Source organism: Pararge aegeria, chromosome 2, assembly GCF_905163445.1.
Source record: "Pararge aegeria chromosome 2, ilParAegt1.1, whole genome shotgun sequence".
In the NCBI taxonomy this organism is placed as follows: Eukaryota; Metazoa; Arthropoda; class Insecta; order Lepidoptera; family Nymphalidae; genus Pararge; species Pararge aegeria.
This window is the reverse complement of record NC_053181.1, coordinates 1,490,230-1,503,959: the sequence shown is the minus strand read 5'-3', so window position 1 is coordinate 1,503,959 and position 13,730 is coordinate 1,490,230. Positions and strand designations below refer to the sequence as shown.

At 37.8% G+C, this 13,730-nt stretch overlaps 1 protein-coding gene across 10 annotated transcripts in view; it reads left to right on the top strand.

The window, feature by feature from the left end:
• Positions 1–13,730, top strand: part of LOC120628057 (obscurin-like) — a 153,485-nt gene that overhangs the window by 127,450 nt on the left and 12,305 nt on the right. For 9 of the 10 annotated variants that reach the window (XM_039896330.1, XM_039896321.1, XM_039896313.1 and 6 more), the window contains 14 exons: positions 530–705; positions 1,695–1,873; positions 2,511–2,636; positions 3,083–3,240; positions 6,066–6,187; positions 6,995–7,173; positions 7,959–8,155; positions 8,653–8,811; positions 9,052–9,296; positions 9,639–9,764; positions 10,240–10,415; positions 10,883–11,070; positions 11,843–12,103; positions 12,718–12,953. In XM_039896330.1, the coding sequence (XP_039752264.1) occupies positions 530–705; positions 1,695–1,873; positions 2,511–2,636; positions 3,083–3,240; positions 6,066–6,187; positions 6,995–7,173; positions 7,959–8,155; positions 8,653–8,811; positions 9,052–9,296; positions 9,639–9,764; positions 10,240–10,415; positions 10,883–11,070; positions 11,843–12,103; positions 12,718–12,953 (2,528 nt within the window). The remainder of the gene's footprint in view (positions 1–529; positions 706–1,694; positions 1,874–2,510; positions 2,637–3,082; positions 3,241–6,065; positions 6,188–6,994; positions 7,174–7,958; positions 8,156–8,652; positions 8,812–9,051; positions 9,297–9,638; positions 9,765–10,239; positions 10,416–10,882; positions 11,071–11,842; positions 12,104–12,717; positions 12,954–13,730) is intronic. The other variant, XM_039896281.1, reaches the window with a different exon arrangement.

Sequence of the window (13,730 nt, the reverse complement as noted above, 5' to 3'; positions counted from 1 at the left end):
TGGGTTATGAGAGTTTTCCATAGCAGTGCAGGAAGGTAGGCATATGAACATGAAGAACCATCAGGGCGTTGCAATATAGTTAAGTTTTTTTTAAACAGGACTTGTTTTCTTCTTTCCAAAATGAAACAGGTTTCCTCGCGATGTTTTCCTTCGCCGTTAAAGCAGGTGATTTTTAATAGTTGGTATGATATAAACCACGCAGGCTAGTGTTAGCCTGCGTGGTTTATATCATACCAACTAGGGCTAGTCGGAATGGTAACCACACTCCGTTTAGAACATTATAGAAAAATCTTAGACATGCAGGTTTCCTAACGATGTTTTCCTTCGCCGTTAAAGAAGGTGATGTTTAGTAGCTGGTATGATATAATTAACCAGCACGTCTGAGAGTTTCTCCGGAACGTTCCCAAAGGCGTGTAAAGTCGGCCTAAATCCTCTTGATTCTGAAAGGAGATCCGTACACTGTAGTAAACCGATAAATAATTAGTTGATAATGGTAACAATGAATGCTATAATTATTCGCATTTCACAGTACAAGGTAGTGGCCTTCAGCGTGTCCGGCGAAGCGGAGAGCCAGGCTGATATATCTCTGGCGCAAATCCCGCCCGGCTTCGCGCACAAACTCGACCGCCAGAAGGACGTTGATGAGGGAGAGCCCCTGGAGCTGCGGACCAAGGTTGATGGCAGCCCGATACCTACCGCTAAATGGCAAGTCTACTAAACTATTCATTAGTCTACAATTCATACATTGTTTTAGGGCTCTTTGTGACGGAGCTCGTACGGCTAATAAATAATTAAATATACTACGACAATACACACATCGCTATCTAGCCCCAAAGTAAGCGTAGCTTGTGTTTTAGGCACTAAGATGACTGATGAATATTTTTATGTAAATAAATACTTGCAATATACAGATAAACACCCAGACACTGAAAAACATTTATGCTAATCACACAAACTTTTTTCAGTCGTGTGAATTGACGGCCTTGGACTCAGAAAGCAAGTTCGCTGCAATCTGCGCCAAACGGCCGTCCAAAAAGTATTACTATGCTTACTTCTGCCACCAAGATCACTGTTGCAATTATGTGTTCCGGTCTGAAAGGCGTGGGATAGATTCTAGTAGCAGTAGAGCTGTTTGTGATAGAGCTCATCCGGGGTGCTACCGCCATTCTTATTTCTGCCGCCAACCAGTTTCGCTGTCACCCAGCCTTAAGTTTGTCGGTGTAATTACTGGCACATGAGACTTTACACCTACGCTTCGGGATGATAAAGAGCGGCACGTTTCAGGTTCTGTGCATGCTCTGCGTAGTGTTTCTTACGATGTTACTTAAAGGGGAACTGGATTTCTGTAAGATTTGGACAAACTGTAATTTTTATTTTCATGTGAAAAAGTGTACAAGTCTTCGTAGTTTTCTAGGTAAGGTTACCTACCTAGGAAACAAACTTTAATTTGGAGTAACGTAAATGGACATTGTCAAATTTGTATAGTACATGCAATAAGCTTACAAATAATAACATATTAAATCAATGGGTAGAGATGATTGGTGTCAGAATAACATCACATTGGTCGTGCTTAGCATAAAATTGAATCTGTACATCTGCTATTTAACCACAGCGAGTGTTCATAATGAGTTAGACGAACTTAAAGAGCAAACATGTCATAAATGAAATCGGAATTTACTTAATCCATTCTTTAGGTTCAAGGATGGTGTAGAGCTATCGCCCAATGATGAGCACGTCAAACAAACTTGCCTACCCGATGGCACTGTCAAGTTAAGCATCGACCACGTGACCCCTAATGATTGCGGCGCGTACAAGCTACTCATCACCAACCCCAGCGGTGAACATATGGCACTCTGCGCTGTAGCTGTTAACCGTGAGTACCTAGAAAGAATGCCTTGTAATAGTTCCCCAATTTGGGACTTTTATTTATCTGCTTGGTAGACCAGAATACTTTATAAAACAGTTGTTACAAAAGGTATGAAAGGATATCGATTAAATGGGCTATGTGGTGACGGCAAATCCGAATACTGTTACCGGAAAGAGGAGGGGGTCCTCTTTCCGCAGGTGTTGTACGAGGCAACTAAGGGAATGTAACAGAGAAAGGGCAGCAGCGTCCTCTGTGCTACTACAATTTATTATCAACCCGTCTGCCCAACGTGGTGATTATGGGCAATCTGTCCCGCTGAATGAAGCCTTTAGTCCAGCAGTGGACTGTAACAGGCTTATTTTTAATGTCACTCAAGAGACGGATTTTTAATGTCACTTGAACCAGAAATAAAGGTTTAGAAAGTTAGACCACAATGCAATGTTAGCAACTTTCTGTCGCTTTGTCCTTCAGAGCTTCCTGAATTTTCGTCGTTGCTACTTTGTGGTACACTAAACGACTCTACGAGTGATACATTTTTTTTTAAATATCCACTTTCAGTCTTGCCACTATATTTCAAAGTCTTATTCAAACTTTTTGTTTATAAAATTCTTTGAATAAGAGTAAATGTTAATTTGCATTGCAGCGACTCCTCGGAAGCCGTCGTTCAGCGAGGAGCTGGAGAACGTTAAGGTGGTTGTCGGTCAGCCCGTCAAACTACAGGCCAGGGTCATGGCATTCCCGGCGCCTGAGGTCAAATGGTTCAAGGATGGTGAGTAATTTTTTTCTTTTTTTTTTCCACTGCAAGTAAACCCTTGCTTAAAATCTTACCTGATTGTAAGTGATGACAGAGTTTAAGATGGTAGCGTGCTAACCTTTTAGGGATAATTTTGGAAAACTTTTCCCATGTTTGTTTGTTTTTATTGTTTGTTCCCATGTATCATATTATATGGAGATTACAGGTAGGATACCTGTAACTTGCTTGCCAACCTGTTTGCTACCTTTTTTTGACTCAACTCCATCACTGACCTTGGAGAAATTTGCATAGATATAGCTAGTATCCTAAAATAAAAAATAGGATTCTTGTTACTCCAGGAAAGTTACGGTTCCTGTATGATTTTTAAAATACAGATAAAACAAAGACTAACTTGTCTTTTTTTTTAAATAATTGATTGCAAATGTTTAAGGAGCGAGTAAAATAATGTTTTCCTTTCCAAGGTGTGCCCATCCGTCCCAGTCAAGCGGTAAACTTCATCAACCAGCCCGGTGGTATCGTGGGCCTGAGTATAGACAGCTGTCGACCTGAAGATGCTGGCTCATACTCTCTTACCGTCACAAACAAACTTGGGGACGTCGCCTCTAAAGCTACTGTTGAGGTAATCTCTCATACATTATAACTGCTGAAGCATTGAATAGTGTAATGTTTACTAATAATAAAACTGTAGAGTTTTTATTTATTTATTTATTTATTTATTTATTAGCTTTTCAAGGGAAACAAACAGTATAATTATACATAAAAGTAATGCCGTATTTTTGTATCACATAGACCAATAAAGTTTCCACAACTTGGTTATACATATAACACGATAACATTAACCACAATTGCTTAGGAGTAAGTACCTAGCAAGCAATTATTGTACAAAAAAAAGAAAAAATAATAATAATGTAAGTAAAACAAAAATGAAAAACAAAAACTTTAAAGCTATAGTACTTATTTTGTCAAAATAAATTTTCTAAACGTGCCAATTTTGACATGAAAAATGTCCGTCTCACAATATTTGTTGTTAAAAGCATTGCACGCACGAGATAAAAAGTTATTTGCCGAATACCTTGTCTTCCATCTAGCCCACGCAAAGGGAGGTTTACGCCTTGCATTTAACCTACGACATGCAAAATCGATATTACTTAGAAGAAGAGGGGAGTCAACTAAATTATGTATTATTTTAAATAACAACATTTGATCTCTTAAATCGCGTCTTTTTTCTAAAGTAATTTCAGTTGCAGATATACTGTGATCACATAGTAAATTACGACGTTTAATATAACGCAGAAATTTACTATAAATCCTTTCAATGGCATCAATGTACACGTTATACTGCGGATTCCAGCATGCTGAACAGTATTCAAGAATAGAACGTATCAAGGCATTAAATAAAAGAACCAGAGTTGACGTCTTCTTAAAATCCTTAGTAACACGCATGATAAAACCAAGCATTCCAAATGCCCTATTAGTAATTATATTTATGTGCGACCTGAACAAGAGCTTGCTATCAAGTTGTACACCCAGGTCACGCAGCTCATCCACTCTAACAAGCAAGCTATTGCTTAGGTAATAATCACTAATTATATGATTTTTCTTTCTGGTAAAAGTAATAACATTACACTTCTTGACATTAATATCAAGAAGGTTGACTTTACAATACGTATTCAATCTAAAAAGATCTTCTTGTAGGAGTTTACAATCATGAAGTGTATTGATAGACCTATAAATTTTCATGTCATCTGCAAAAAGCAAAACCTTTGAATTTTTAAAACAAGAAATAACGTCATTGATAAAGATGTTGAATAGCAACGGACCAAGATGTGAGCCTTGAGGGACACCAGAGGAGACTGGCAGGAATGAGGAACAGTATCCTTTTATAGCTACAGCCTGGGTACGATCCCTAAGGTAAGATGCAAGCCATCGTAACAGGTCACCATGTATACCAATTTTATCGAGCTTCTGTATGAGAATTTCATGCGATATTTTATCAAATGCTTTAGAATAGTCAGTATACACAGCATCAACCTGAACCCCGGCATCCATGGCTCTGTAGACATAGTCGAGGAATTCACAGAGATTGCTTTCTGTAGACTTCCGTGTAACGAACCCATGTTGTTCCTGTATAATAATTGGTCGAATAATACGAAAAAGGGTATCATATATAATTTTCTCGAATAATTTGGGAATAGTACTCAACTTTGAAATAGGACGATAGTTACTAATATTGTGCTTGTCACCACATTTGAAGATAGGAGTAATAAATGACTTTTTCCATACCATAGGCATTTTGCCCTGCCCTAAGGACTGTCTAAATAATAATACTAAGGGATACGCCAGCTGATAGCAACAACTTTTCAAAAATATAGGAGGAATACAATCGGGTCCTGCTCCCTTACTAATATCTAATTTTTTTAAATACGAAGCTACTAGGGGCACACTGAAGGAAACAGAATTAACAAATATTGAAGTGAACGAAGTTAAAGACTGAGTATCCTTAGGGGAGTCCTTATTTTTGTCAAAAACCGAATTAAAATGACTATTAAACAATTCACAAATTGTCTCACCATCAGAGGCTCTAACATCACCAATGTACATCGAGTCCGGTAGGTCATTAGATTTACGTTTAGATTTAACGTATGACCAAAAGTATTTGCTATTTATGCCCATCTTATACTCTGCACTCTCAATAAACTTGTTATAACACTCAGTTTCCATAATCTTCTGCCTGTCCCTTAGTATTGAAAAAGATTGATAATCACAATACTGGTTGTAGATTTTCCACTTACGGTGAAATTTTTGTTTTTCACGGATTATCTTAACCAATGCCCGGTTATACCATATTGGATATTTAGCGTTACAATTAAAAGACTTACAAGGGACAAATTTCTCAATAACTTCATTTAACTTAATATAAAATCTCTCAACCGAAACTTCAATATCATCAGAAAGTAAATAACTTTCCCAATCAAACACCGACAAAGCTTTATTTATTTCGTCATAATCTGCAGTCTTAAATATTCTTATCTTATTTTGCCGGGGTCCAAGTGACTTTCCGCTTGTACTAGCCAGGATAACCTCGAAAGCCGGATGATGTGCATCCTCAGGCACCAGTTTTCTTAATTTCTTTGAACTTGCTAATCTGAGGAAATTACATATTTATTTCAAAAACCTGTATCTGCATATCTGCATAGGATAGCCGAATTCTTGAGCAAGGTTATAGGAAATTTAAGACCTTTAGAAGCCTAGTAAACAGAGTAATAGCTCGAGCGGGTGATGCAACGCGCTAAGTATATTCTAGGTAAATTTTGGTCAGGTTTATCATAGTTTCACTTGTTTGTTTTTTCTGGTAAACCTATTAGTGCCACCCATAAATCTCGCCAAGCTGTACTTAGTAGCAAAAATTATATGCATTACTAAGGTTTAAATTAACATCTGAAGGTTGGACAAAAGGAGCGCAAACCAGCGTTCATCGCAGAGCTACACCCCACCAAAGTCATAGAAGGGTTCCCTGTCAAGCTTGAAGTCAAAGTTATTGGACATCCGCAACCGACTATCAAATGGTGAGAATATCTATATATATTATAATAGTTGTACCCTGCCACACTTCGCCGTGGCACATTTTTATGGAATGGTTGAGAAATGAGAAACAAAATAAACACTTGATGCGGATAATATATCGTGCTAAAATTTCAGCTCGATCGGTGCAGAACTTTTTGAGTTTTTGAAGCGTATACAAACCAACATAACATTTTTATATATATAGATTAATGCGGAACAAGTTAAAGTTGTACAAATGCTATACAAAATATCAATGTTTCAAATAATGAAAAAAAAGGTTTTTTTTATGTTAAAATGGAACTTTTTGCAACATGAATCTATTGCCAGATATTTAGATTGTTATTTAAACAGTGCTAGACTATAATTTTGAACTACAAAAAAATCTTTTCCAAATATTAAGTATAATTTTTTTATATTAAGATGTTATATTAGTATGTGACAACCCGAAATTAATTTGCCCAATAATAATTCAACTGTTAAACCTTCAGGCAAACCGAGCTAAAAGTTAAAAATGATGTGTGTGGTGTGGTGGATTTTGCTTGGTCTAGAAATAATTTTAAAAAATTTTTAGAGAAAGGACTAAAAGCCATTGAATTAACTTGTGGATTAAAACAGTATCAGTGACTGTCAGAGCGAAATGTGCGTAGAGGAGAGGAAACATTGCCAGAAATCTGATCGGCGTGTAGTATAGATATTAAAGAAATTATAAATTATACTATACAGATTCTCCTGCTTTTTGCGGAATACAGCAAATAAAGCTTTATTTTCATAATATGTTTGTAATTGGCAATTATATATTTATATTTCAGGACACACAACGGAAAAGAGATCGTACCAGACGGCAAACGGATTCGCGTGGTGTCCCAGCCAGATGGCACTCACTCTTTGCTAATCAATGAAGCAACACCCGCTGACGCAGGCACTTATGCAGTCATCGCTGTCAATGATAAGGGCGAAACAACTACCAAAGCCGACCTGACTGTGGCCAGTGAGTATTGCATTCTACATATTTTCCACTTTTTGTGTTTAGAACGTATTCAAAAGTTAACAATTCTCCTTATCTGTTATTGGAAGCCTATTACCGACTCACTGCTGGGCACAGCTCTGAGATGCTCAGTCCCACGATTCTCCTCCAATGCGGGTTGGTGGGCTTTAAAGACTATTGTCACAAGTTAGTGATAATAACCAGGACCAAGGGCTTAGCTTGCTATTCGAGGCACGGTTGGTCTAACCACGTTTTCGTCCGTAGTTAGACATGCTATCCTTTAACTGTATTCGATGATAATTCTTAATATTATATAAAAGTAAATGATCCAGGAATGCCAACGCTTTAAGTCAAATGCCAGAAATAATTTTGGGAATTCCGATTTCGGTAGTACCAGATTTTTTGATTACGTACTCGTAATCGCCCTCGATTTAATTTAAGAGTTTCCATGAATGTCTTGTTAACATCGTTAGTAATATAATTTTTGATTTGATTGTTTGTTTTTCCTTTCTACACGCTCTAAGTAAGCAACCAATCCACTTGATTTGAATTAGTTGTAAAGACGGAGAGTAATATAGGCTACCCTAGGAAAGCAACGGTTCTAACGGGATTTGTAAAAAGCTGTAATAAACGCGGAAGAAGAAAGCGGACCAAATCAACATTTCTAATAAAGCATCGAGAGCTAATTCCTCTCTACATCTATCTTAAATGTTTGTTATTTGGATGTCTTGAAATTTTCTTTTCCTCCAATTTTTTGATCATAGCTTGACTTTAAAAGTATTTCCTAGGCCGAGAAGATTCTTCATCACCTCAAGAGCGTCCTCAATTCATCCACGGACTACGCGAAGTGTCGGGCGAAGAAGGACAACCACTTACCGTGACCGCGCCATTCACTGCCAATCCTGTGCCTCAAGTGACGTGGACCAAGGACGGACAGCCCCTTTCTCCCAACGAAAGAATCCTGCTTACTTGCGATGGCAAGAGGGTAGGTTGACAAAAGTCTTTAAAATTTAGGGTTTACGCAAGCTGAAGTTGAAGTCAAGGTCAATCCAAGTCCAAGTCAAGTCTTCCATAGTCACCAGGTGGCGTTCGATTACCAGCTTTAGTTTTAAGGTAACGAATGTAGTTATCTCCCACACCTTACAGTAATGGTATCATATGTGTACGATCGCTTCATACGGCTTCTCAATAGACTTGCATGTTTAAAGAATTTTTGAATTTTCTAGTTCTTAGACCTAGAACGGTCTATCTAAGGCTCAAGTCCCAACTGCAGTCCTTTGAGGCAAAAGTAAGAAGTATGCCACAGTCAAATGAAAATTTACCTACTCGAAGAGCCGTAAAAAACAATTGCAGCTGTCTATGTCATAGTTCTTGTGTTTCTGCTTTGCAATGTCTTATATAAAAAATTGTCTTATCGTACTATTACTTAAATAATAACCTTTATATTTCCTTTATATATATTCATACTATGTTGTGTTTTAGGTGGGACTCGAAATCAACCCGTTGGAATTACCAGACGCTGGGGTATACGCCGTAAAGTTGGTCAACCCTCTCGGTGAAGATTCAACGGAAGGCAAACTCAACGTACGCAAAGTATTCCAGCCACCGCGATTCACACAGAAATTCACTGACTTGCAGCAGGTAAGAAAAAAAACGTCTGAGATTTTATAAGAGAAGTTACGATCATCTAGCTCCTTATTAAAGGCCGATTTAACTGATCTAATGTCTTGCCATTTATCCCTACTGGTCAATCAACCTCAAACTAATTTATTTGGTTTTTGGTTTGCAATCTCTTGTTTTGGGACTCATCTACTTCATGTTAGTGTTCAAATAACAACTGTCTTAACATTATAAGATGACTTATTTCATAATTTTTCATAGTTACCAACATTCGACGCGAAATTCCCTGCCCGCGTCACTGGTATACCTTCACCTGAAATCACGTGGTACAAGGACAACGTGCCTCTCAAACCTTCAGACAAATACTCGATCAAGAGAGATGGGGACGCGTGTTGCCTGTATGTTAGAGATCTCGTGCAAGAAGATGCCGGGCAGTATAAGTGTGTCGCGAAGAATAAGGAAGGAGAAGACAGCTGTGAGGCTGCGTTGGAAGTGGTTGATAAAATGTGAGTATCACCTCCGTTTGTAGTAGAAAACTAAAGGTGTTCTAAATACTTGCACCCCACATATGTACACATATTTATGTTATTTAAAACATTCATAAGTTTGCAACACAATTTACACAATACATTACAATTGTACAAGCTTAAGGTCCAATAAGATACATTTTGAGAGATAAGAGCATATCATAATAATAAAAAACAGAACAGAGCATAATGCAGTGCACAGATTTATATGATCATATTGCGCCCAGTGCCTACACGTTCTACAGAGGCAACAATTAAATAATCCATTCAATAATGTCTTATAGTAAACATTCAATCATATATCATTTTGATTTACATTAGCGGCCGCAAGCAAAAGGTGGAACCACCCACTTTCCTCAAGAAGATAGGTGACGCTGAAGTGTTCCGAGGTCTAAGCGCCAAGTTCACCGCCTGCGCTACCGGCACTCCCGAACCAGATGTTGAATGGTAAGTTACAATTATAGGTAAAATAATAAAATTTCTGAACCGGAAGCCTCCTGGATTATATTGTGATTTGTGAGTTGAAGATTGAAAAGAGATCGCAAAGCTTTAAGATATGAAAATAAATGTGTGCTAATAAAGCAAAAGCTAGATTTGAAATCACAATCATACGGAATTCAATCATTCATTTCGAAAAGACGCTGTAATTCTTTTAATGTATCCTTAATTTTGGAAGCGTCCTTTCTGTGAAGAAAATGTCGAGGTTTGGAGAATCTTCCTAACCTTGCTTTTTACCTATTATAGTTGTAATAATATGTGCTACGTAGATTTGTAAGTTGCTGTATCATCTTAAAATAAAGACTAGTAGCATATTTTAAGTAAAGGTTTTAGGGTGCAGCCTAACATTTTTTGCGTAGGTTTTGCAGGCTACACAGCTTACAAAAGTTGATCAAATGTAAGAAAGAGCTTTTTTCTCATTTAGGTTCCGCAACGATGAGAAGATATTCCCAAGCGATCGCATCCGTATCGAACAGGAGACAACGGGACTATTGCGGCTTACGATTGGTGGAGTAACACCTGAAGACGTAGGAACTTACCGCTGCAGGATTTACAATCCTCATGGAGAGGAATCCTGCACCGCACAACTTGTATATGACAGTGAGTATTTGGAGCCTAATAGGTAGTAACTAATATGATAAATCTGTCTTTTACGCCCTAGCTTACCAACCAATTTGATAAAAGAGTAGCCGATATTCTCACTTGAATATACCAACTGAAATAGAGATGGACTGGTCACATTATACGGGACAAACAAAACAAATGAAGTACAACCGACTCCTACTGGTGCCATATACATGGTAAGCGCAGTAGAGGACGTCAACAAGTGAGATGGGCAGAAGATGTGGCACTCACGGCTGGACTTCACTTAAAAGGGGATCAGAACTCAATGGAAAATGCTGGAGAAGGCCTATGCCAAGACGCACACTGAATTACGAGAAATTTGTTATTGTTGTTGTAAATTTAACTACTCAGGGATTTTTTAAAAAGTGGACCAAGGACAGCTAGTTTTAATGTACTTTTAGAAACTTTTCTGATAAGTAATTTGGTTGTTCTATTTTTCTCAGCCCTGGAGCCTCAGAAAGACAAAAAGCCAATCTCGGAGCAGTATTCAGACTTCGACAAGATGAAACGTACCGGCGTGCCCATGCCTCTGTCAGACAAGCCAATCATCTCCCGCATGGCCGATCGACACCTCACATTGTCCTGGAGACCTTCTATACCCCACCAGCCGAGGTTCCCGGTCACCTATCAGGTATCCAAAAGTTTCATATCTTGTTATAAAATGTTCCACTTATTAGCTTACGCTTATATCATTGGCATCTTGTCCTTATCATCATCGACATTCTGTTAACCGACGTAGAATTTTTTTCATTTTGTATAAAAAAGGTCGTCTTTCCACTAAGTTGAACGGTCTGCCAACGCTGCTTTTTAAAGTACATGCCATTCCAGCATTTTGTGACCAACGTCCACCGGTTCGCCGCTCTATGCTCTCATCGCCACTTTAGTTTAATAACTCCTTGAGTTATGTCGGCTATTCTGATTCTTGTATGGTTATTCTAATTGTCTTATATGATCTTGACTAGTCTGCCAAGACTGCTCATATTTTTTATATTGCAGCATGCGTGGCAACAAAACTTTTGGACCTTAAATATACTATCAATCCTTTGGCCATTCTACCGATGCCTTGTTGGAAAATTTTAATGATTAAATATTCGTACATAAATCATCATCTTCCTCATCATCATATCAACCCATTACAGGGCACGGGTCTCCTCCCACAATGAGAACGGGTTAATAATTCGTAAATAAATACGTAGAGTTAAAATGATTATCGGTCATTGTTTTCATTCGGACCATTGTGTGGAACGGTCTTCAACACGATAGACCCACGACATAAGGAGAGTGCGTGGTTGAGGAACGCTTTTTGGGAAGGGCTATGATCAGCAGTGAACATCTGCAGGCTGAAATTATGATGATAATGCTGAGAAATACTTTTTTCTGACCCTATTTTTGTGTTTCACCAGGTGGAAATGTGCGAAGTACCAGACGGCGATTGGTTCACGGCGCGAACTGGTCTGAGATCCTGTGTCTGCGACATCCGCAACTTGGAGCCTTTCCGCGACTACAAGTTCAGAGTTCGCGTTGAGAACAAATATGGCGTCAGCGACCCTTCGCCGTTCGCAATAACTCATCGTGCAAAATTAGAACCTGATCCGCCAAAATTCATCCCCTACTTGGAACCGGGAATTGATTTTAGACCCGAAACATCCCCATACTTCCCGAAGGCAAGTTGCAATATTGTGAATTATTTTGCAGGCTTGTTCTCCTTAAAATCAATTATTTGCAACTCAATAGATTATGTCGTACTAACTGATAAATTTACATTTATCACAAATGTCATATTGGAATAGACAAATTTTGACAATTATTCTCTTTTAAGTAATAGATAATTTAATTAAAAAGTCTTTATTTTTAACTACATGCTAAAGTTATGGGGATATTAAACGCTCCCTTGCCGTAATTCTAGCAATAAACGCAGTCCATAAACATTCTAATAAAGCACGTTTCGCATGAATATTTATCGGAAATATTCCACTCTGACTCGTGACAAGAGCCTGCCGATATTTACCTCTTTGGGTTTCCAACCTTAATCGTTGGTCTAGTTAAGTGTAAAACAGATAACCAGACGTTTGGTTTGAAGACATTTATTCTCAAAAAAACAGTTTAAAAAAAAATAACAATGCTTTTTAGCTTATTTATAAATTATTTAAAAGATTTCCCTGAAAAATCTCTTTAGGTAGACTATTGTTTGGTATTGCTCTCTCAACTTTGTGTATTTAGACGTTAAATTTTACATATAGTTATAAATTTTAATATCAGTTTTATTTTTATTATAAAGGACTTTGACATCGAACGCCCACCGCACGACGGCTACTCCCAGGCTCCCAAGTTCCTCCGCCAGGAGTACGACTCCCAGTACGGCATCAAGGGCCACAATGTCAACCTCTTCTGGTTCGTCTACGGTTATCCCAAGCCCAAGATGACGTACTACTTCAACGATGAACCCATTGATATAGGCGGCAGATACGATTGGAGCTATACTAGGAATGGGCAGGCTGCGTTGTTTATTAACAAGTGAGTATGACGTTAGCATTATTTGTTGCTATTATTTATCGAAGTTTATTTTATAAAATTATTGTACCTCGATAAATGTGTGTGAATATGTGTATCAACAAAATTTGGTTAGGAATATATTCCTAAAGCTGACAATATAGCTGTCAGTCATTAAAACAAGCGCTTACGCTTTTATAATATGATTCCTAAGGTAATTTTGGACCTACCAATCCATAAGTTTAAAGAATGTGTTAAAACACATTTATTACAGCGAGGTTATTATACAATTGATGAGTTTCTTAATGACAAGGTTGCTTGGAAGCACCCGGCTCCGCTTTCATCTCTCACAAGATAGAAAAATGAATGTTAAAATATAAAATGTAAATTTTTGATGTTGGAAAAGAGCAACTGCTGAGTTTCTTGCCGGCTTCTTCTCGGTAGAATCTGCCTTCCGAACCGGTGGTAGAGTCACTACACACGGACAGACTTGACGTTTCAAAAGTGCTTGTATTAGGCCTACTTGAAATAAATGAATTTTGAATTTTGAATTTTTTGAAAGCTTGGCGCAAGACCACAAGTTCGCTGAGCTGACGGCCAGCCTCCAGTAGTGGACAGGGCTCAAAACGAATATGATGTCGGTCATAAAAAAACAATTTAGTTTCTTTTTTAAATACTTGCTGTTTGAGTAATGAACATGAATATTTTTCAGTCTCTGGGTATATATTAAGTATATATGTATATATATATATATATATTAAGTATTTATGAATATTATGCATAAATATATGCATCAGTCAT